The 26,568-nt window shown below is 31.0% G+C and overlaps 1 protein-coding gene across 2 annotated transcripts in view; it reads left to right on the forward strand.

Moving 5' to 3' along the window:
• The window catches only part of LOC126734994 (uncharacterized), a 91,095-nt gene that overhangs the window by 52,655 nt on the left and 11,872 nt on the right, over positions 1 to 26,568 (forward strand). For both annotated transcript variants that reach the window (XM_050438862.1, XM_050438861.1), the window contains exons 6-9: positions 14,353 to 14,939; positions 20,402 to 20,682; positions 23,842 to 24,269; positions 25,537 to 25,946. In XM_050438862.1, the coding sequence (XP_050294819.1) occupies positions 14,353 to 14,939; positions 20,402 to 20,682; positions 23,842 to 24,269; positions 25,537 to 25,946 (1,706 nt within the window). The remainder of the gene's footprint in view (positions 1 to 14,352; positions 14,940 to 20,401; positions 20,683 to 23,841; positions 24,270 to 25,536; positions 25,947 to 26,568) is intronic.

Raw genomic sequence — 26,568 nt, forward strand, 5'->3', positions numbered from 1 at the left:
AAAAAATATATAAGATTAGATCTGATCAAACTTGCGGTATGGCCTGGTATGATGCTGACCTAAAATCAATGCGGGAACATCTACATCTCTTAAGTGAGGTTTCTCGACAATATAATTCTCCAGCTGCTAACAGTGAAGTAAGTAAAAAGTTCAGAATAATTTACAGATCAGCCATACAGCAGCAAGCAAAGATCAAGGTTAACGATCACTTTATTAATTCATCTGAAAATACATCGAAAGCACTTTGGCAGGTAATAAATAAATAAATCTAATATGGGCATTTTAAATAAAATCAAAAGAAAACGTTAATTGTAACATAACTGCCGATGAATTTTTTTTTTCAAATATTGCTCATAACACTGTCGCAAGCATTCCTATTTCACAGAGCGATCCGGTACAGGTTTTGCCATGTCTAAATGCTTCGAAAAATTCATTCTCCTTCTCACCTGTATCTTTTATAGAGATCAGGGATATAATAACATATTTAAAAAATAAAACAAGTCGCGATAACTTCGGCTTAAATGTTAAGCTTATAAAATTAATACCAAACTAATAAACCGATGTCTCCAAAATAACACTTTTCCAGAAATACTAAAGGCAGCCAAAGTAATACCAATTTTTAAAAAGGGGGACCATAACAAACCGGAAAATTATCAGCCGATCTCATTACTACCAGTTTTTTCAAAGATTTTTGAGAAGTACATTGCTACCCACTTAGTAAGGTTTTTTGAGGAAAATGATTTATTCATAACCTGCCAGTTTGGTTTCCGAAAAAACAAGAATACAGTTATGGCAATCCTGGGCCTTGTTGCTGTTGTCATGGATTCTTTTAACAACTTAAATTTTAGCAGTGTCTTGTTCTGTGACTTGTATTCTGTTGCAAAAACATACTTTTTTTAATCTATATAATTGACTTGCCTTTAATAGAACAGACCGGTAAGTTCACACTTTTTGCTGATGACACAACTGTAGCATGTGCAGCTGACTCGCTGGAGGGTGCGGAGCTGGCTGTTAAGCTTTTTAATAAGCTACCTGGCAGACTTATAGAACTACCCTTTTTGAAATTTAAATCCCAGTTGAGAAATATACTAATCGAAAACTTATTTTAATCAGTAGATGAATTTTTCATTTCGTTTAAACATGGGCCTATATAGTGTCTTTGTAGTTAAGCTTTTAATTTTATGAAGAATAACATTTTGTAATTATTGTTGTGTTACTTGATATTTTTTATGCAGTATTTATAATCATATATGTATTTTTTATTTTGTTGACTTGTGGAAATACTTTGTATATTGGCACCAATAAATGAATTTGAATTTGAACTTTGATGTTTTCAATACTTTATGCATAGTAGATGGCGATAAATTAACATTAGAAGCCGTATTTGTGATTGTGGCTTTGGGATTATCTTGGACCGATGCTCATCTTCAGTTATTGAACCTCAACCAGCTTCTTGAGTATCTCGAAGATGCTCGAATTCACGTAACTTTGCTTCAACTCTGCTTACGATGCTTTGGCTAATAGGCCACCGATCAGGATGAGTTGCATTAAACAACTGAACCACCTCCTTTTGAGTACAAGACATATCTCCGAAACCAATCAGATTTCGATTACTTCACGTTCGGTTAATTTTCTCATATTTCATACAATAACAGTACGTAATAAAGTGTTACTAATAAAACGCAGGATGACACTGCTTTCGCCTCTCAAAAAGAATAAACACCACTTGCAAATGTAAAATTACTTCAAATAGTTGCACCAAAATACATTCACTTTTTGACACTGACGACAACAACAACTAAAAAACCAAAATACTAACATTTAATTCAGATAGGTATTTCTTTAGTTTTACATTTTGTCATAATTTTTTGTTCAAAATTGCGTATGTAACCACTATTCTTTATACTATATCCTTTGTAAAAAAATGCGTTCTTTCTGATTCTGCATCAAAAAATTGTGGTTTCCATTTAAAAAACATATTGATGACGTCATATTTTTTTTTGCTCATCCTATATATTTAATTTCCACGTAGAAAAACCCTAGACCCAATATTAAAATTGACGGGTTCGGGCATTTTTTTCAGAAACGGTCCATTTCATTTTTATTACATTTATCCGCTACTTTACGGATGCACAGAGAAATGTAGATCAATTTTTGCGTTATTTAAATAAAATATCTTTACGTAAGTGGTAGCTATTGCTTTTAATGGATATAGGGTGTATTTTACCGTCGGTTGGTTTCTCTACACTGTAGAAATTACGAAGTCCTCGAAATGGCAGTCTAATTCAAATGTCTGATTGTTTTAATTTCTTCATTGGCCATTTCATTCAACGAAGTGTAGCAAGCAATCCTATAGTGTATGGTCTGATATTTTGCGCTAAAATTTCTGGTATGCTGCGGCCGACCAAATAATGGAATCCGGACTGCTACAAGTTCGTTCGCTTTACAAAGGTTTTGAGCGGAAATATTTGTCTAATGATTTGTTTAGGCTGTAAATAAATATATTGGATTGTACGCACGGTAAATCTTTACTCCTTTGTCAACTTTCAGCTGAGTTAAATAAGTTTCCAACACGAGGGTGTTTTTAAAAAACTTTTATTATGACAGGGTGTGACCGACTTACAAGACATACGAGCAAAGAGTTGTTTAACAATAGGTTACATGAGAATATATAAGCTTAAAGTGATTACAAAGCATAATAAATTGAATATAAAGCATAAGATAAATAATTAATTAATAAGCATATTTAAATATACAGGTCGTCAAAATTATACATATAACTCCTCCCGCCTAAGACGAAAACAACAGGGATGAAGGGCTGTTTTCGGATTTACCATTGGTAGGGTTGTTAGCTTCTTCTTCTTTTTCTTCTTTCTTCTTAATTAGGAGTTCGTATACTGCAAAGGCAATAGTAAAAACAATTAGCAATAAACCAAGGGTAGTAGCGAAACTCCAAGTAATAGGGTGGACTGGGTCGTCATCTTCCGGAATGGTCTTCAGTAGTTTAGCTTGTTCCTGTAGTCTTTGGACATGGTTGAAATCAATGGAATCTAGTTGAATAGCATCGGAGTGAAGTTTAAATTCAATATTGTCGAAATTAATTTTTGGTAGATAGAAAGGGCTACTTTCTACAGTGTCTTCCTTGTTCATTAATTTGGATCCAAGTAGACTAATACCACAATTATAAGGTATGGAAATTAGGCTTGGTTCTGTCACGAAGAGGATTTCTTTATTCTGGCACAGCTTCTGGATTTTAATCTTGGTAGAAGTAGGTATTACCAAAATATGTTGATTGGTAATAGGGCGTATAATTGGTGTGGTTACATTTACATTGAGTAGTTGGCATTTCGTCATCTCAGCTTTCTTGATGAGGGTAGTAACACAATCATTGAGTTCTGGATTTAAAGCATCTCGGCATATGTAGAGGTTTTCAATCTTGGGACAAGCTTCATCTTGGTATTGTTGTGAATAAGTGCCCATCAAAAGGTAGGGTGATTTGGGTACAATTAAGGATTGGTTTATAGGAACTGAGAACAGGTGAAACAATTCAAATGATTCTTTTACGAATATTGGAAAATGAATTGCAAAAATTATTTTATTTTTTGAAAAGCTAACTTGTAGTCCTGCTAATTGATAATAGTAATTAAGGTCTTCTAACATTAATATTTTATCTGTACCATAAAGGGTAGATAAATTTGAAACTATTAGTTCTAGTTGAGAGGCTGACAGTATTGTGCTGTGCAGAGTATTTAATTTTGCAAATGAGATTGCATCTTCAATGTTATCTAAAATTGTTATAAAACTTTGACAGTTAATGACTATATGGTTTATAGTATTTTGTAATTTTAGGAGTATTGAAATATCTGTTATTGTTTTATTCATTTGATTTTCAAATTGATTAACATGTGCCTGTAAAGATTTTTGATTTTTATTTAATATGCTTATAGTATTGTTGTAATTATTGATTAATTCTTTAGTTAAAGACATTTGTAAATTTAATTCCTTTTTATAAGTATTTTGATTATTGCGTAATTCTTGAATAGCTTTTTCGTAGCGCTCTCCATCATCTGAGTCCAGAGTACCAAATAACCATTTTGAGGTTTTTCCTACAACGTTTAATAGTCCACGTTTCGTTCTATGCGGTTTGATATTATTTAATTTAATTTTTATTTCATTAATTAAATATTTTGCGTGCGTAAGCAAATTAAAAGTATTTATATGATGCATTAACATTAAATTGATTATATTGGTATTATTGCAAGAAGCATCTAAAATATTATAAGCGTTTTCTAAATTACTAAGTTCTAACAATAAGGGTTCTAAGTCTATAAAATTTATAAATGTATGCTTATTTTCTATTACTCGTGCATTACCAAGGTGGAATGGGAGTAAGGGCGTATTTATAGGGGTGACTGATAAGTCGTTCTTAGTCTGATCCGTCATCTGTTGTGTCGGTGCAGTTATCAGTAGCGCGATATATGTCATCATCAGGGGGTTCATTTTCCTGCGGAAAAGAAAGTCTTTTAGGTTTTTGAATTTGTGATTTATGTATGACTTTCTTTTTATTTGAAATTACTTTAGTTCCGATATCTTTATTTACAATTTCTATTTTCTTTCTAGGTTTATCTTTTGATCTATGAGCTTGTTTGTCATTTACATAAATTTTACTACCAGAAGGAATGTCAACGGGGTTTTCACGTTTTTCATTTTGTTTTTGGTTTTGTTTTATTTTAGTATTTAGGGATGTTTTAAATATATTGTCATATATTATTTTTAGGCGTTCTCTTCGATCAGTAATGTATTTATTGAGAATTATTTCATCAGTTAAATCGAAGGGGTCTAAAGATTTTACACGGCCATTGATGATGTCAAATGGTCTCTGTTTTGTAACACTATGATATGCAAGATTATAGCCTATTACTGCGTATAACATAAGTTGCTTGGTAGAGGCATTGGGTTCTTTTAGTTTTAAAACTCTAAATAAATCTATAAGGGTTGAATGGACTCTTTCAACAGGGCTATTACTGTTTGAATTACCGGGGGTGGTAAAGTGTATTTTTATATTATGTAATTTGCAAAAATCAATCATTAGTGATGTTTTAAATTCGGTACCATTATCGCAAGTAATTTGTTGTGGTAAACCGTGATGACTAATAAAAGTACATAAATTATCTAGCACAATAGTTGCTGTGCAACTTGGTTCTAATGGGTATGCTTGAGTATATCTAGAAAATACATCTATTATTGTAAGAAATTTTGTGTTACAAATTTGAAAGGTGTCTATGTGAATAGATTCTAAAGGTTCAGAGGGTGTAGGTGTCAAAGCAAATTTAATTTTAGGTGGATGTCGATCGTATTTAGCTTGCTGACAAATTTCGCAATTATTAATATATTCTGTCAAATCATTCTTCATATTTGGCCAGTAATATAATGTTTTTAGGGACATCAAGCATTCGTTTATTCCTCTATGACAAGTTTTCTCATGGTGGTTAGTTATTAGTTTTAATTGCATATCTTTATCTATTATATCATTTAAAAATAATTTTGTCATGATAAGTTTATAAGAATTATGTCTAAACGTATTGGGTAGTATTACACTTATTTTATAATCTAAATCATTAATTTCCGATTTCATAATGTAGATACAATGTACTACTTTTGGATTTACATATTCTTTAAAGAATTTTATAATTTCTTGTTCATAATTATTTGTTAATGTTAAGTGATACCTATTTTTATTATTAAAATGAATAGTTTTTAAAACGTTAAATTTTTCATTGGATTTTTGTGTAATAATGATTTGATTTGTGTAAGTGTTCAAACAGTTCTCTGTTGTGGGTATATTTAGTATCGGATCTTCATTTGCTGAATGGACTGTATTTCCATCAGATTGTTGATTTTGAATATTTTGAAGGTTAAATGGGGGTCTAATTTGAATGTCTGATATTATGTGGATTTTCTTTTTGGTTGGGTCAAATATATTTTCTAATTGATCTAGTTCTTCAATTGTTACATCTTCTGATTCATTAGATAGGTATTGATTTATATCATCTGAGATATCGCCAGGGTTTCCTGAAAGTGATTGATTTTCTATTACATTAATCTCTATGCGGGATAGTGCGTCTGCATTAGTATTTTGGGTTCCCTTTTTATATTTTACATCGTAGTCAAATTCCTCTAATTTAAGTCTCCATCTTACGAGACGTGAATTTGGTTCTTTCATATTAAATAAATATTGTAAAGGTTTGTGGTCAGTGATGATAGTAAATTTTCTTCCAAAAAGATATGGTCGAAAGTATTTAGTTGCCCAAACAATAGCAAGGAGTTCCTTTTCTATTGTTGAATAATTAAGTTCTGCGGGGTTTAGTGTCCTAGATGCGTAAGCAATAGGTAGATCTGAGCCTATTGTTCCTTGGCTAAGTACAGCTCCTATAGCAACATTGGAAGCATCTGTCGTAAGTAAGAATGGTTTCTCAAAGTTGGGATATTGAAGTATTGGGTCGTTGCATAGTATGTTTTTACATATATTAAAAGCTTCAACGTATTCTGGTGTCAAATTTATTGTAGCTCCCTTTTTTAAACATTTTGTAAATGGTTTAGTTAATTTAGCGAATCCTTTTATAAATCTTCGGTAATAACCTAGCAATCCTAGAAAAGATTTTATTTCTTTTGCTGTTTTTGGAATTGGAAATTTTTGTATTGCGTCAATTTTCTTGGGGTTTGGTTTTATGCCATTTCTAGTTATTACGTGTCCTAAAAATTCTACTTCGATTCTAAGGAATTCGGATTTGTCTAATTGAATTTTTAATTTTGCGTCTCTAAGTTTTTCGAAAACGTATTTTAGGTGTTTTATGTGTTCTTCAAGGCTTGTAGAGAACACGATAATGTCGTCCATATAAACTAAGCAAAACTTTCCTTGTATATCTCTTAGAATATTATCCATTATTCTTTGGAAGGTTGCCGGCGCGTTTTTTAGACCAAATGGCATTCGAACATATTCATAGTGTCCATTTTCTACTGTAAAAGCGGTTTTTTCAATTGAATTAGGAGACATTTCTATTTGATGAAAGCCGGATGATAGATCAATTGTTGAGAAATAAGTACACCGTCCTAATTTATCTAAGATATCATTAATATTGGGTAAAGGGTAACGATCGTCTATAGTTTTGGAATTTACATTTCGGTAGTCGTTTACTATTCTCCATTTTTGTTTTCCACTGGAGTCTAATTTTTTACTAACAATCCAAATTGGACTACTCCACGGGCTTGAGCTTGGTCTAATAATACCGTCGTCTAACATTTTATTTATTTGTCTTTGTACTTCTTGTTTATGTATAAAGGGGTATCTATAAGACTTTGTATGTATGGGGATTTCGTCGGTGGTTTTAATCTCGTGCTTTATTTTATTAGTAAAGGTTAATTTGTCATGTTCTTTGTGAAAAATATCTGAAAATTCTTTTATTATTTTAAAAAGTTTACTTTTTTCTTCAGGGTTAAGATGTTCATGTCGGATTAAATTATTTATATCAAAATTAGGTATCGATTTATTTACATTATAAGGTTTATTTTTCAAATCTTCTATATGAAAAAATTCAAAATTTTCTTTATGGAAATTAGGTAAAATATGACCTCTAAGTGGTTCATTTAACTCAATTTGAATATTCTTATCAGTATAATTAAAAATGTCAACGCGTGCGAATCCATGTCGTGCTGTTGTTAGTGTCTCAGGAAGGTATAAGTTACCTATTGTTGTCTCTGGTAAAATTATATCCATGTCATCATGTGCTACTGGAATCTTGGCACTTAATACTTCGTATGCATTAACAGTAATTTTATATTTCTCACGCTCGGGTTGTCGATAAAATAAGGTTAATGAATTATTTTTGCTGATTAGTCTTTCGTTAATTAAATCTATATTAAACCCAAAGTTCTTTAAGTCATTTAATCCTAATATGCCATCGAAATAATTATGAAAGTCGTATAAGATAAATGAAATATTTTTATTTGTTTTAAATTCGGGAAAAGCTGGAATATCGGCTTTAAATAAAATTTCTTTCTCTCCTACGCCAGTTTTTAAGGTAGAGGAAAATTGATATATTTTGTCTGGATAGTGTTTTTCTGCGATTGATGGTCTTAGTAGAGAATGAGAACATCCTGTATCAATTAAAAGTTTAATAGGGGGTTGTTTTATTTGTAAATATGGTAGGCTATTAATTGTTTCTACATTCATATCGAAAATCATTTGTGAATTTCTGAAGGACTGGTTATCTGAAAATTTTCATTCTCATTATGATTTTCATTTAATGTTAAATCATTAAATGATGAATAATCATAATTGGGGTCGTATTCGGGATTATCGTTACAGTTATATGTTTCATAGTGGTTATTATGTTCTTGATCATTATTACCAGAATAATATTGATCTTGATTAGACATATTATCAGAATAATAGTCATTTTGAATATTATCGGCATAATATTCTTCTTCGTTAGGATTAATTTCTCGTTTATTTTCAAATTGGTATAGTTCTTCAGATATAAAGTTTCTTGGACCTGTTTGTCTGAAATGATTTTGATTGTTATTGTTATTGTTTTTGTTTTGAAAACTCTTTTGAGAAGGCATAGTATAACTTGTCCTTGTGGACATAGGTTCTGGTTGATTTTTAGGAATTGCTCCTGTAGGTTTAAATACATTTTGAGGAGGGCCAAAAACTTGTCTATTTGTTGGTAATGGTCTTTGAGGTAATTGTCGAGGTCTAATATCTACTGGGCCTCTAGGAAATTCAGGATTAGTATTAAATCTTTGATTATTGTGTATTTGGTTTAGATATTGTTGGTTACTATAATTATTTGGGTTTGGATTGTAATTGTTATAATTAGGGTTATAATTTGGATTATAGTTTTGATTATTTGATCTATGATAATTAATATTATTGGGTTGGTACTGTTGTCTAGTATGATTATGATTTGGTTTTTGTTGGGGTTGTTGTTTGTTATGAATAGGTGTCGGTCTAATTAAATTTTGGGTATATTGGAAATTTTCTTCTTCTACAATCATTGTCATAGCATTTTCAATACAGTCTGGACTTTTGAGTCGAATTATACTTTGTAAAGGATTTGGTAATCCGCGTATAAAGGTTCTTAAGCATACGTTATCATATTGTCTTAAATGAATTAATTTGGTACCTTCATCCATTTGAGTAGATGGGTAACCATTGATTTTTTGTGCTAATAAACTTCTTAAAACTTGTAAACGTTTTCCAAATTGTAAAGAAGGTTCATTTTTATAAGGGGTTGCCATAAAAAGATCCTGTTCTAAACACTCTAAGTTTCTTTTGTCGCCAAAACAGTCAAATAAAGCGTTTTTAATTTGAAGCCATGTTACTAGTTCTAATCTACAACCTACTAGAATTTGAGCTCTTTCAATTAACTTCATGCGAATCGTACGTATCAAATAATTTTTTAATACTACGTCATTTTCATTTCCATAAGTTGCAAATAAGAAATCAGCGGCGGAAATAAAGCTATTTAAGGTATTTGGATTTCCGTTGTATGGTAGAATAGTGTCTACATACATTTTTAATAAAGTATAATTAACATTACTTGAAGCATTTGTTTCAGGCATTGTGAATTGATTTGATGTTTCAATACTTTCACTTATAGTTTCTTGATTTAATCTTAATGTTTGTGAAAATGTATTGATTAAACTATCAATATCTTCAAAATTAGTATTCATAAAATATTATTTTGACTAGAAATGTTTTCTTTAACTATTATATCTTAAATCTAAAATTCAAATTAAAATCGTCAAAATTTAAATATGCTAAATAAAATGTGCAATTCAATATCGATTTGGAATATATCTTTTCCAATTTATAAATCAATTAAAATAAAATAAAACTTAATACTAGACTATTAATTGCTCAATCGGAGAAATTAACAGAACTTTTCACCTGCTCAAACGGAGAAAATGAAAAGGGTTGATAGGAATTGGGCACTTACCGTTTGGTACTTTTCGGTCTTCTTCCTATCGGGTGAACACTCTGCTGCTTGCTTGCCAACCACAGCTGCCAGGAGTTCGTCTCGGTGCTGAAGAGTTGAAACTCACGTTCTGAAGCAATAATCGTCTCGATGACGTGAATTTTTATTGCCAAAACTGCCCCGATCCTACCGACTGCGCCAGTTAAATAAGTTTCCAACACGAGGGTGTTTTTAAAAAACTTTTATTATGACAGGGTGTGACCGACTTACAAGACATACGAGCAAAGAGTTGTTTAACAATAGGTTACATGAGAATATATAAGCTTAAAGTGATTACAAAGCATAATAAATTGAATATAAAGCATAAGATAAATAATTAATTAATAAGCATATTTAAATATACAGGTCGTCAAAATTATACATATAACTGCTGCCTTAGCGCGCTTTTTCATACACAATTTTTCTCTTTATTCTGAAGCCTTTAACTGTTAATCTTTTAAAGGTGACCACACACTCCGAATTAAATTAATATTTAACCGTGGAAAAGTAGGAATAAGAAAAGATTACGATGTTTCTCTCCATTTGGGTTGCCATTAATTGCCGATAACTAGGTTTCCTAAAATTCCAACCAATACATTAGATTTTTTGGGGATACTGCGTTTTAATTGCAATATTTAAATGTTTATTTTCTGATGAGTAATCTACCGCACAGATGAATTGTGATGTCTATGAAGGGAAAAGGATGACTCATCAGTGAATTAATAAAGTATTCCCTGTTCGCACGTTCCATCCGCTTTAGATTCATCCTCTAAAAAGATCTCTGCGTTGTTTGCAATTTATAATATATATAATTATAATATTTATAATATATTATATTCCAAACTGTCTGGCGCGAATATCAAGTTCAACGGAAAATTGTGTACTATTACAGGGAATGTTAAGTTTGGCGAACTACAAACAGCAATTTCGCACATCAACAGGTTGTTCCACTTCTACATAGGCACATTTACGGCAATCTGGTAAACACCCATATTTTGCAAACGGATAAAACAAAAGAATGAAAAAATTGTAATTTAAAAGTAACGTCTGTCATGTTGTAATCGGTATCAGTTTATTCGAACTAGTAACTAGTCACGTAGCTAAGCAATATGGAGCACCGGGACACTTCTGTCATGTTGGAGACAGTGACGGCTCCTCATGACTTTCCAAAAACATGATAATAGTAGAAATATGTATTTAAAGTTTTTTCCCTTACTTTCAAATTGCCTTTATTATTCTTTATTCTAAGCGTATAAACTCGTTATTATTGACTAATTACTTAAAAAGTGCGATCTCCAAGCTGTTTTGAATTTACTTTCAAACTTTTTGCTTCTCATTTAAGATCATCTTAATTTTTGTATGTTTTGTTTCCAACTACCTGTCTTGAAATACTATCTACGGACTAAAACTTAATTTGTAAAACACAACCAATATTTTTGAACCAGAATTAGTGCAGTGAATAATGTTAAATGGAAATGTTAAACGGTGACTGAGCGAGTATGCATCAATATCATGTGACCTGATAACCTTAACGTCATTCCAGGGTTGTATAAACTCAACGAAGATCTAGGCTGATCAGCGAAATGCCAAGGGCAGCTTTAAGGTCATCATTCAGGTCCTCGTCCAGAGCGCTGAAATTTTTCTGAAAGAGTTCACTGGAAAACGCATTTTCTCACTGATATGGGAGAGTCCGATATTTTTTAATGATCATGTGTGTGGACGGAAAGCATCAAACACATTGGTGTACCAATTTGTAGCACCTTGCAAAAAAATTTAATTTAAATCACCTTCAGCAAACATAAAAACATATTTAAATACGTGAAACAACCATAATATATAAAATAAATGTGTAATTAAATAAGGTTATTTTAATTAAAAAAACTTATCAGTGTTTTCAAAAAACCGGTACGGTTCGACCTCACATTTTTCAAGTTAAGCTTTTCGAATGCTCTTCTAACGATTTTCACAAAAAAATGCTTCATTTTTACGTCACAAATTTGACAGATTTACTAAGCTCTTAACAGTCAAATAGCTATTTATAGAAGCTTCTCAACAAAACATTTAATAATTATTTCTTTTTGCTGTTCACCTGGTAAGTCGGTGTATTTATTTATACTTGGAATACCATATGTGTTTTTTTTATTTAAAATATCAAAGATTAGATATGATGAATGCCAATACTATTGCTTCTGTTTTCCGCCTTTTCAGTAATCTTGTAGGTCGTGAGTAAAAGTGATTTTGGAAGTGATGAATGCCATAAATGTTTACAGCTGTTTTTTTACTTTTTTGATTTTGGATGTGTAGGAATTATTGGCCGTTATTTACCAGGTAAATTAAATACCTATAATTTATTTGATGCTTGTGAAATGAGTAATTGTCACTTATTATTTTATATAAAGAATTTAATTTATTTTTCTATCTCCGTTTTTTTTTCGTGGTAGCTAATAAGTTTATACACAACAAAAAAATTAAACCATAGACCTCATTTATTACTATCATTTTAACTACATACATACTTTGAAAATAGAAGTTGCTTATTTTTATAGTTAAGAAGATACATATTATCAATTTTAATATGTTAATATTCTGTTTTTACAAATTCGTTTGAAAATTAATATGTTGTCTTAGTTCAAATGATATATAAAAAGTATATTATGAATATTACTCTTATTTCTAAAAGCCTACTTTATTTCTATTAAATTTAGTTCATTATAAAAAAATCATATTGTTTATTAAGGAGCAACTAACAAACCCCGGTCAGAACATAGGTAATTTCGCAAAGGAAAAATTTAATGTTTTTATTATCAAATCTAACAACTGTCTCGTTGAAAAAAACATTGTTAAATTTATTTATCGGTATTACACAAAAGAAACTAGCGAATAATTTTTACCAATTTAGAAAATATTTTAAGATTGTGTTATCTTAGCTGCTCAAAGATTTATTTCCATTTATACAGCAATCAATTTTATTTAATATTTTTTCTATTGCTCTTTGTATTTTGACCTTCTGATTTTTGGACGGATTCATTTTTTGTTTATATACTTGAACACCATAAAAAATCTAAGGCTAATAAATCTGGATTTCTGAGCCCCTGATCAGGTATATTTATCAAGTTCTTCCAATGAAGAACAGAAGAGTGGTAGTCTATCTAGCGGGATCTACTCAAGTAAATAAGGAAAATTACATAGTAAGAAATGATAATAAAATCTTGTTAGTTGGTCACGTAAAATGATTGTTCTTAAAATGCTAAAATCAATCAACATCTTGTCCTACACAGCAATACTAAAACGCACTTTTCACTCGCTATTCGCTGTTGGATTTTACAAAACCCAAATATGTTCGATTTTCGATTATTAATTTATTATTAAGTATATTGTACATTATTATTTTCTACCTCGAATATTTCTGCCTAATTAGAAATATTACTTTTTATTTTAGGCAAATATTACTCTAAATACAAACTTATAAAATATTAATATGTACTTGATTTTTTACACAATTTTATTTGAGTCTTGCGTTTTTAAATTTCTAATTTTAGTTAAATCTATCTCTTTGGCGATTGCATTTTAATATGCTCGGCTAAATACCTGTTATTTCCGAATTTGTCATCTTAATTGTTTAATTTTAAATAAAACTTAACTACTTAATACATGGAACAATTACAATGTGGAACTGTCAGTAGAATGATATAATTGGTAATTGCTATTTACTACTTTCCATGGCTTACAAATATAATATAAAAGATATAATAAATGTTATGCAAAACAGAGCGACTAACAGAATATTATATCAATATATAAGAATAGAATATATAAAAATTTCTAGAAAGAAAAAATACTTGTAAGTTCGTTTTTCGACATCCAAGAAAGATAATTTTTTAGCAAATTTTATTTTAACCAACATAAGAGGGCTTCTTCTGGTACAAAAATATTCCATATTTTGTTAGCAACTTAGTATGGAAAATATGCAAAACAACCGCAAAGTCTTTATCTTCTGACTCTATCTTACGTATATATTTTTTACTTTCTTTAAGTAGCCCTTTTATTATTGTATTATGTTTTTTTTTAATTGTTTAAAAAAAATGTTTTTTTTTTAAATTTTGTTTACAGTTTTACCAATAGATATATGACTTTTGTTCTTATAATTTTGACGAAATGTAAACCTATTTGTAATGGCTCCAGAATCATATTTAATTTTACCTTGTAGTAGAATGAAGCACTATTTTAACTTCAAAGACGTTTTAAACTATCATATAGAAATTTCTGCCATTATCTTTATTCTTGGTCCCCAAAACCTGATTAAAAAACCAAAATTTAAATGTTTTTTTTGTAGGAATCTGTGGACTTAGATGACATACTTAAAGACTTGAATACTTCCTCCCCTGAACCGGTAATGCAGTTTACACCACCAAACAGCACTGAACCTTCAACAATAACAGAGACTACAACTTCTGTCCGACCGATAGTGGCCCCTCCAAAACTTGTTATTGCAGATACATCTAATAAATCTAGACGTCAAGTAATTAAAACTCTCAATCCTATACAGTCAACCTCTACATGGGTAGTTCCGCCGATGCCATCAACTTCTTCTTCTTCCCAAGTTTCTGCGCTTAATATAATGTCTTTTCAACCGCATGTAGATAAGCAGCTGACGAACAAAGTAAAGGAAATGTTTCCGCTAGCCTTACCGGAATATATAAGTCAGGTGTGTGCCGGTCGAACACTCAACGCTCAAACCTTTAACGAAGTTGTGGATATCATTTTGAGTACTGATTATCCGACTAGACCAAAGAAAGAACCAAGTCCTGATAGGGAATGTGATCCTGAGGAGCAGTTAGCTATGCTACAAAGCTTATTACCAGATGCGGATCCGAACTATTTAAGATTGCAAATAGATCAGATTGGGATGGATCAAGAGAGGTAAGTTTTTTTCTAAATTTAAAACTCTTGCTGTATACAGAGTGCCCCAGCCAATAATACGTTAATTTAGATATACTTAGGACGATGTTTAATTTTGCAATTAATAATTTTAGTTCTGTCAATCACCTTCTCACCTTTAGCTAACCTTACTGTGTACACCAGGTTTCCATATATCAAATGGAACCCCTGAAATTGTCTTTTCAACCGTACCAAAAAAATTGGATCGGTTGACGTACGAGCAAATAATTAATCAATTAAATTTGAACATGTTCTAGAGGAAAATAACATAGCTCAGTCAACGTCCTTATTGTCGACGATTTTAATATACAATTTTTGCACATCTGCATCTCCCGATAAAATCAAGATGAATGCAGTAGGGGAGATACCATTTCAATCTAGGATTTAAAATTATTCTTGCCCTGCAGTATTGAATCATGGATAATTTTGTTAACTGTTGCATTCTCAAGGGGTTTATTGAACATGTAGAAAAAGGCGTATATATAATAAGTTCCAATTAATTTTTAGTTGTCAGTCTGCTTTAAAAAAAAAATTTGCACCACTACATGTCAAAATTTCTGATGGCGTTAGATTAAGAAGGAAAAAAGGATCTACCTGTCTTACTTTGTTCGATTATAACAAAGCCTTTAACAGTATAGGTCACAACTTATTACTTATTTTTAACTCATATTAGTGTGCATTTATTAAAACTTAAAACAATATTTTAAAATAAAGGTTTTACAAAATTAAAAAAGCCAAGGAACCTTGGGCTCAATTTTATCACCATTACTTTTTTCAATCTACATATGTTGACAAATCACTGAAGTACTTTAAAAGTATGCAGTTGACTCTAATCTGTATTTAGCATTATATTCTTATAACCTTCAACAATAAGACTTAAAGATAAATACTGATTTATATAATAATTCTCTATACATGGTGTTTCCTAATTACGGTACGAAACTATACAGGGTGAATCGTTAGGTCGTTTTATGAAAAAAAGTTCCTATGAACGTATGTCGGGAGTTGCTATGTTTCTGAGATACAGGGCGATGAAGGTTCAAAAAAATAACGGTATTTTAAAAATACTACTAATACTACTACTAATACTATTAATTGGTTATTATTTCATGTTGTCGTCCATGGATAATTTTTAGAATGAGTTAAAGATACTTAAAATTTTTTTTTCGAAAACAAAGCCAGATATGAAGATAATATAAGATACGAAAAAGTTGTATTTTTAGTTGCTTAAATACAAAAATAAATAAAAAACTGCAAAACAATTATTGCCCTTGTTTTTTTCTCAACAATAAGCATGTGGTGCCCACTAACACGCCACTGGACCTAATAATTTCAATCTAGTTACGGCTAAATAAGCGTCTTATAACTTTAAATAACTGCACCAAATTTCAACCAAATCGGTTTAAGGATAGTTATAGTATTTTTAAAATACCGTTATTTTTTTGAACCTTCATCGCCCTGTATCTCAGAAACAAAGCAACTCCCGACATACGTTCATAGGAACTTTTTTTCATAAAACGATGTAACGATTCACCCTGTATAGTTTCGTACCGTAGTTAGAAAACACCCTGTATATATAAGAACAAAATTTAAAAATTAATACATTTTAATCTTAAGTAATAACCTCAATCAAATCCCCTGAACCGAAAATTTGGTAATTTTGCAATTACATTTAATTGAATAATTCAAGATTCGCTTATTAAATATTTTTGAAACTTTGCACAACGGCTTGCCAGATTGGTCTCTTCAAAAAGTTATCTTACATTTTTTCTATAAAATGTACAGCAAAGCCAATAATTAACCCCCGTAAAATTTACATGGGTTTTCCTTTGTTCCGCTCGGCGACGCACCAGTATATTATTATTTATTATAATGAGTAAAGCATATCAATTATTGTATGTATAATAAAATAATTTTTTTATACATAGTGTATGTGCCAAATGAAATAAATTCCATAATAAATGAAAGGTGGGGATTTTCGAAAACACGCCGATATATAGGTCGATAGGCATTTTCGTGTCGCAAAAATTCCTGACTATTCCGCCCATGTCAAAAAAAAAAAATCATTAACGGTAACTATAATATCATGCCTTGTATTGTTTCTACGATAGTATGAATGAACGCCCGCGAAACTTATTAATCTTGGTACTAAACTATATTATACGGTTGTGGAAACATTATTTGTCATAATCATAATTAAACAACTGAAAAAGATTTAGTTAAAAATATTTTAATAGAAAACAATTATCCAAAAGAATTTTTGGAAAATTTAAATTTTGATAATCCGCGTGTCAAATTAAATCAACCGCTTTTTACCACAAATCTTATTTCACAATTTATTCCTGGTTTTTCTGGTAAAATTAAAAGAATTGCTAAAAAATTTAGCATAGAGTTATTTTTAAATCGCAAAATACATTTCGATATCTATTAACAAAAACTAAACCTTTTAATGAAAATGAATTAAATAAAAAATTTAATATAATAAAGTGTGTTCAAAAAGTCTGGAGAAATACCTTTTAAAGTTAAACGAATTACTTGGTTGAAAAACGCTCGAACACGTCAATTCTTAAAAATATATAGGGTGCGTCTAGAATACTGGGCAGCTATCAACTTTATTATTTTTAATAGAACAGCCCATTTACTAATGCATTTTTGGATTTCATGATAAATTTTAAACACATTTCAGGTATAACATCCTATAACAATCTTGAACTGTTTCCGAAATATCAACAATTGAAAACCAAAGTTTAAAAAACTTTACCAGTCTTTAAAACCTAAATTATTTAACTCTCGGTCCTTTTTTGCGTCACAGGTGGCAGGTGGGACACTTTGACTTTAATTAATAGTTTTGACTTCTTCGCTATAAAAAACTGCACAAGAAATTGGCATTCCTAAATTATCGGTTGAATATCGGTAATTGAAAAATAATAAATTATGACCTTGAATGAAAATCCACATTGGTTGTGGGAAGTGCATACCCATTATCCGCAAAAAGTTAATGTGTGGGCTGTGTTATTTGGAATCTTGATATGTGGCTCGTACTTTATTGGAGGAAGCCTGACCGTAAAGTATTTAGAAATGATTGAAAACCGCATTGTTCCTGAAATTAGACGTTTGGCCAGTCCAAAATAAAGACAAATATGGTTTCAACAAGATGGAGTTTCTCCGCACAATAGTCGAGAGGTGCGAGATTGTTTAAAATTTACTTTTCCAAATAGTCAGGAAGCATTTTTACTATTACTTGGCAATAAATTATTATTAAAAGCAGATCTGATAAATAATATGTTGTTAAAAATGTATTGTAGTAAAATTCATGTGTTGGATGTTTTTTCAATGGAAATAAAAAATACGTATGAAGAAAACACAAGAGACTAAAATAATGGGCTTTCAATTCCATGAATCACAAATAACTGCACCAAATTTCAATCAAATCAATTAAAGATATTAATGATACAAGCATATTAATGATATTTTACTCATAAAAAAACGTAATTATTTTTTATAAACTATTGTTATATTTTTTTATAAATGCTCTTATTCTCTTCGAAATGCTCTTCATTACTATTAATACATTTACTATGACATACTGATACTTCGATCATCATTTCATCTTTTGAAAAGGGTGATGGCTCCTTGTTTGACCTGTTCGATGTTGTCAAATCATATTCTTTCATGTGTCCAAGTGTGTTAAGAAAAAATGTGGAGCTGTTTCAAACTGTTATTGCAAAACATGACATGTCTCAAACTCTATGTTCTTTCTGATTGGCAGTCATTATCTCTGATACTCTATGATAATAAGCTTTAAAAATTTTCCAACATTTTCGTCGCTTAGGTCGTCGATGGACGTGCAAAACGGGATTTATCATCATAATCTCTTTTCAACGTTTAAACAGATCCAGTTGCATTTTACTAAGTAAAAAATAAAATTTCTCAGCTGTATGTTCTTTGCTTTAAGTTCCCTTAAAGCAGGCAATGATTTCCGCGATACATGTAAGTCTAGCAGCAGAAATGCGTACTACCTATTTCAGTTATTTTCGGCTTCCCCCTCGTATTATAATGATACAGAGGAAAATGTAAAAACGTTATAAAAAGTTGCTGAAAAACAATTAGAAAAATTTTAGTTTTTCAGATACAGGTTTTAGTTTTTATATTATATTTATATTAAATTACTATTTTTAATATGACTATTTATATTACCAGACGTTTTGGCATAAAAACCGCCACCATTTAATATTTCTCCTCAGTACCGCGGACGTTATTTGATAGGTTAATAATATTTTTATCTATAAACAAGCCACATTACAATTTTTTAAACATTGTAGTTATAATAAATGCGTTATAATCAGCGTATACATCCTAAATAAATACAAAACACTACACGTAAGTGTCCTAAAAAAAAGATTATTGTGCGACACGCGACTAATTCTTTTAATTCATAAAAACTGCACCAGATTCTGTTATTTCTGCTCACCTCGAGCTGCAGGCATTGGCGCGAAATAAATGTTAGTAAAATATCAATAAGAAAAATCCACGACAATTCAAACCTAGTCATTGAACAAAAGTTTACACACTCAAATACAATTATATCGGTGATTAAAGAGTAGGACTTAAAGTCAGAACTTACGGAAGGAGTTAAAAGAGTTCAATCAATGATTATATTTCAATAGCATATTAATGATGAAGGTATCATAATTGTTTAAATAATAAAATTTAAATTAAGTTGAATGATTTGCAGATAAGTAGAAATTTTCAAGATATTGAGTAAGCTATCCGGTAAATGGATTGATTTACCCTGTTTACTCAAATTTAGACCATTGCATTTTTCCATGATCCTTCACAAAATACCAGCTTTGTGAAACTACTCTCTTAGATTTAAATAATATTAAAGAGAAAATTTAAGTAGTGTTGGGGATTACATTGCTAACACAGTAGTTTGGAACTTCGTTTCCCTGTGGTTTTATATTGCCAGTTTAAAATGATGATAGCCTGTAAATTGGATATATATTGTTAAACTTGTGTACAATTTAGAAACATATTATCCATTTTTCTCTAAGAAACCAAACGAAAACAAAAACAAAGGTAAGGACACAAAGTCACGGTCTTATCCAATCTATATAATTTCTTAAAAAAGCATAAAAGCTACACGTGTTTCGCTCCTGTCGGAGCATCATCAGGCCTAAAAAAACTAATATCTGTATGCTTTTAGTGAATTTCGCAAAGCATTTTTGCTAAAGAAGGTTTTTTATTCTGTCAAAGAGTCTATCCACGTCAATTACATTTGTATGTGAGGAGTATATATTGGTTTAATTCATGTAAATGACTGTAAACTTTAATAGCTATTTATGTAGTTTTATTTGTGTAACTTTATTTTATAGTTAGTTTTATTAATTTGTACTTTTTTTAAATTTATCTTATAATTAATTTTTTATATTTTAATTCTACAGGTTAGGTACGTTCGTAGACCAAGCAATAGTAAAAAAAGATTATCCTACTAAGAAAGAAGCCGAAATAAAGCAACAATTGTCTGCTCAGCAGAGCCAATATACCACTGATTTCAACGTAGATAGATTTCTAGAAATTTTTCCTGATCCAAAATCAGTTTTTGAGGATGCGGACCGTAAACCAACTGCCAATAAGGGATCAACTGTGGATAAGGCTTATATTGTCTACGTCGTTCGTATAATTTTTAACGACTTATATGCTACAGATCTTCATAAGCAATTAGGTAATAAAATTAATTATATCATGGAATAGTATATTCTCCCATACTAATTTATTAACTAATAGTTATTAATTAATACTTTATTATTAATTAATACCCATACTACTTTTCCAAGTACTGGTGTATTTATTGTTATTTATCATTTATTCACATCCAACGGAAAATCGGAAGTCACTTGGGGAGGGGAAATTTATTTTTGCCTAGTGAACTCATTTAGGTTTTAGTAATTTATATTTAACACCTCAATCTCCGTGGGGTTATTATCGTTTGTCGCATCTTGCAAGGGTTTTACGAAGTTTTTGTTTCGTTATGTTAATCGCTGTTGTATTTCAAAATACAAGGTTGGTCTAAATGTTGAATTTTTATTAGGCTTAAGCCTTATACAGTGTGGTGACTTTTAACTGGAATAAATTCAGTTAAAACTAATCAAAATTTATCTCGCAAAATTCCTGAGACCCGTCGATTTTTGTTTAATTTTTTTCACAGTTCAAGATAGTTTTTGTATTTTTTCACCTACAGGGGGAGTCCAAATTAACCCCAACTTTTTTTTTCAAATGAAAAGCCATTTTTTTTAAACTGTCATTGAAAAGAACTTTTTTTAATTAAATTAAAAGCCCTTTTTTTATTAAATTGCCCTATTTACTTTTGTGATTATCTAAAGGAGAAATACGAAAAAAAACATTAAATTATTAAAAGTTGCGTTTAATGTATAAGATGCCCAAAATGAGCACCATTTACTTGTTGGCAAAGCCTAAGACGATAATAAAATTCGTTTCTGACATTTTCTAACACTTTTGGAGATATTTGTCGGCCTAGTACGTTCTTTACGTTCGTCTAGGTTTCCTGGTTTGCTCATATAAATTTGACTTTTCAAATGTCCCCACAGAAAAAAATCAAGTGGGTGAGATCGGGAGAACGTGCCGGCCACTCGATTGCACCCCTTCTACCAATCCATCTGTTTGGAAAAATGTCATCTAAATACTGGCGTACATTACGGGCATAATGTTGGGGAGCACCATCTTGTTCCATCCAGATTCTTTCATCATACAAATCTGGATCGAACTGACTCGGATATAAGGCACGTAAGACTAAAACTAGTTCATGTTCAAGAAATTCGAGATATGTTTCCCCAGTTAAAGTATCATTGAACAATATGGGCCCTATAACTTGCCTGCCAATTATGCCAGCCCAAACATTAGTTTTCTGGGGATATTGTGTATTAGTTTCCCTTACCCAGTGTGGGTTCTCGTCAGACCAGTAGCGACAGTTCTGCTTATTAACATGGCCATTTAGGGTGAATGTAGCCTCATCAGAAAAAAGGATCCACTTCGAAGATATGCGATTTTTGTCAATGGCGTTCATTATTAATTCACAGAACTGAACTCTGCGATCTGGATCGTCTTCCAATAACTCTTGAACGGGTTGCATTTTATAAGGTCGTTTGTTTGCACTTTTTAAAATTTTTAGCACAGACTTATGATGAGTTTTCGCGAGCTACTCTTCTGGCTGCAGTTACCGGATTTTCTTTCATCGCTAACAATACATTTAATTGGGTGTTTTCATCGATTTTAGAAGACCTTTGTCTTGAAACATCCCTCACGTGCCCAACTTCTCGAAATCTGCTTTCGATTTTACTAACCGTACCTTGGTTAATAGGTGGCAAATCTGGATATTTCTGCCTGAATAAGTAGACAACCTCTAGCTGAGTACGACTTCTGTCCCCATAACCAATCATCATTAAGATTTCAATCTTGCGGGATTCAGCTAAATAAGGCATTTTTCAATATAAGTTAACTTATTTAACAACTGGTTGAAATTCACTTTAACAGTGACACTACAACAATGTCAGGAAATGTCTCGATACCAATAAAATAAACAAACACGCCAAAAATTTACCAACACAAAATATTCTGAGACTTTTAATAATTTAATGGTTTTTATTTTTTTTTTCGTATTTCTCCTTTAGATAATCACAAAAGTAAATAGGGCAATTTAATCAGGAAAAAGGGCTCTTTTCAATGAGAGTTTAAAAAAAGTGGCTTTCCATTTGAAAAAAAAAGTTTGGGTTAATTTGGACCCCCCCTGTAGGTGAAAAAATACAAAAACTATCTTGAACTGTGAAAAAAAAATAAACAAAAATCGACGGGTCTCAGGAATTTTGCGAGATAAAATTTGATTAGTTTTAACTGAATTTATTCCAGTTAAAGTCACCATACTGTATACAAATAAAAACTAGAACGCAGTTAATTAAGTAAGTTGGCAAAATTAAATTATTTTAACTTATCAAATATCAAAAATAGCTTACTCTTGAGCTTAAGAATGCCAGATTCTTTTAACATATTACGTAGAATTGTTTTTGCAAGTCAATACACTAGACTTGAGTTAACCATAGATATATATCAAAATAAAGCATATTTAATTACATAAAAATAGCAGCTTAATAATGAAATAGAAATTCTCGTTCAATTAAAATACAACAAACAACTTGACAGCAATTGGTAGGGTTTAGAAAAAGTTAAGTAATGTTTTTAAGTGGTCAATGGCACATACACGTATATCGAATACTTTCTTGTCCGCTTAAATCAAAACTCATCAGACCAATACAGTTCTATCCTTATATTATTAAGTTCATCCTTACATTTTTTCTAAATAAATGATTTAGACCCAGATGAAAAACATATAAATGATTAGATAAAAAGTTACTTTCGTCCACGGCAGAACAATACAATGTAACAGTATATATTTTTTTCATTTGCGAGCCTTTAAGCAGCTAGATAGGCTAAGCAAAATATCACTTTCGTCTGTTATTGTTCTTAGTTATAGTCCTTGTTAATGGCGATTATTATGCTGTATTAAATTTATCACTAATTAAATTGTCGATGCTTTTGTTATGAAAAATAGATACTTTCTTAGATTATTTAGTTACTCCTTTTACAATGAATCATTTTATTACATAATTTTTAAATGTATTTTTTTCTTTTTATTTTACTTTAGTAACACTGATCATAAATTATTAAAAAGAGAAGAACAATAAAATAGGTCTTCAAATAAAAGTCAAAATAAAATAAAGGGTAATAACCTGAAAGAATGAACAATCTATATAAATATGATATATAGATATGAACATTCTGATTTTTAATCTTATATCATATTTCTATCCAGCTAAAGTTAACCTCAGCAGCTGCAATATGTACAACTTAATGAAAACTATCGAGGCTTTTCGAACTACTGCTTTGAGGAAAGTGATAAAAAAATCTACTGTGGACTCCCGCTATCGTCCGCTGTGTCCGAATATACCTCTACTACAAGAGTGTGCCTATTTCGAACATAAAACTGAAATCTTAAAACGTCTAGAAGCAAAACGACAGCAATTGGAGCAGAGTAGAGCCAACGCCAAAGAACTTGGTTTGTTGGAAACTTGTGGATGCTGTTATGATGATGAAGTGATGCCTCAAGATATTTTAACTTGTCCATCAGGCTGTAGATTCTGTAGAGACTGTATTCGGAGAAGTGCGGAGGTCGCTTTTGGTGACGGAAAGCTGGATATTATATGTTTTACACCCAATTGCGATCAAGAGTTTAGTTTGCAGGTAAGTGGGATAATTAAAGTGTACAGTTACTATTGGATACTAATGTTTAATCTAAAGATGACGAGGAAATGCTAAAAAGGAAATATGCATTAAAGTGTGTGGTTAAAAATTTTCAAATATTTGTGCCCACTATACAACTTAATATGTCAACTATAATATGTCTTTACTATTTATAGTATATGTTATAAAACCTCATACGGCAAAAAGACTCCATCATCAAATTAATGCCGCCAAAAGAATTTCCTTATCCTCACAAACAATTCTACCATTATTATTATATTATACAGGGTGTTCATTTGAAAACTTCCCACCACGGATTTATCGAAAACCACTGTTTAAAAAAAAAAGCCGAAATACGTCAGAAGGTTTGTCAAGGGGGACAACTTTCTAACCTAAAATTACTTCACCCTCTGCCCCCCAGGATCATCCCCTTAAAAATTTTAAATGGCAAGGGGTATCGAGTAATAGCTTGTTTAAAAGGTCTTTCGAAGTCTTTTATTTTGAGGTTTGATTTTTATTAAATCGGTAGATTCGTTTTCGAGAAAATTAGAAAAATCTTTGTTTATCTTAATTTGTTCAGATAGAAAACAAAAACATAAAAATATCAGTTTTTATTTCAATAAGTGTTCAAAATGTTGTCTGTTTTTGGCCAAACAATTATATAGGCGATGTTCAAATTCCTGACGGACATTTTCAAAAACATGTTGTGGGATATCATGGCAGCTGTCGGTGATGCGTTGACGAAGTTCATTCAAACTTTCAGGTTAGGGAGTAATAGATTTCAATGACCCCATAGAAAAAAGTCTAATTTATATCAGGAGATCTAGCAGGCCATTCTATAGGCCCTCTACGCCCTATCCATTTATCTGGAAACTCGTCGTCTAGTCGGAAGAACATAGTGAGGAGGAGCGCCGTCTTGCTGGAAATATATTCCAGTCTCATCAAGTATAGGGTTTCCATCATCATCATCGGTTTTTTTTTAAACAGTGGTTTTCGATAAATCCGTGGTGAGAAGTTTTCAAATGAACACCCTGTATGTACCCTCTTCAATAAAAAATACAAAAAGCCTACATTAAAAAGAAACTTGCCGATTAAGTTTCAAATAATCTTAAACTTAATTTAGGAAATTTGGTCATTTATTAGCAAAATAACAGTGAAAAGGTTCCTAATATAGGGCGCTACATTTTCTTGGTATGCAATTACTTTCGGCGATCCTCGTCTACTTTAGAAACACAAATAATATTGACTATAGTATGTTCTTTTATAGGTGTTACAAAATGTTCTTACTCCGAAACTATTTTCCAAACTGGCTCAAAAGAAAGCACTGGCCGAAGTTAAAGCAGCCGGTATTGAAGATTTAGAGACCTGTCCATTTTGCGACTTTGCAAATATTCCTACTCCGGAGGATAAAATATTTAGATGTTTAAACCCTGACTGTATGAAGGAATCGTGTAGAGCATGCAAAGAGCCGTCTCACTTACCGCTGAGTTGTAATGAAGTGGAAAAGGATGAAGACGTCAAAAATAGAATATATATTGAAAACAAGATGACTGAGGCTCTAATAAGACAGTGTTATAAATGCAGCGCCAAATTTATAAAGGAGGAGGGTTGCAACAAAATGACGTGCTCTTGCGGAGCAATTATGTGTTATATTTGTAGACAACCGGTACTTAATGGGTAAGTGATAATATTTATGTTTTAATTTTAAATCTGTTTTGGAAAGATGTTTCTGAACTTAATCATAAAATAATTAATCTGTTATAATCTTCTATGTTATATTATAATCTTCTTCTTGTTGGTTGGATATTTTTTTTACCAAATCCATGCTGTGTTTTTAGTTAGAAAATAGTACCTATTACTAGAAAAACATTTCCGGCCTTAATAACTTTCCAGGTAACCATACACTATTAGCAGGAGTAAATCAAAGTCAAATATACAATGCAGTTAAAAAAATATCTCAACAAACTATCAAAACAAAGTTAAAGGGGTTTTGAGTGAGGGTGTTAATAGCACTCGATAAAATATGGAAAATAAGCCACATTTTGAGTTGTGATAAGGCAAATCTCTAATTCCTAATTGTTACAACTATACTTAATACTAGAAAACGTTAGTAACAAAAATGTTGTTTAAAGACCCCGCATGATGGTTATACAGGATGTCCAAAATAAGGCTGAGCAATATGGGGACCTCGGAAACGGTAGAAGATACGAGGTGATATAATTAGAGGAAAGTTGCGCAATATAGTTTCCGTTTATAATTAATAGAGTATTATAAATTCCAAATACCTCCTAAATGTTGG

Source organism: Anthonomus grandis, chromosome 4 (genome assembly GCF_022605725.1).
Source record: "Anthonomus grandis grandis chromosome 4, icAntGran1.3, whole genome shotgun sequence".
NCBI classification, from domain to species: Eukaryota; Metazoa; Arthropoda; class Insecta; order Coleoptera; family Curculionidae; genus Anthonomus; species Anthonomus grandis.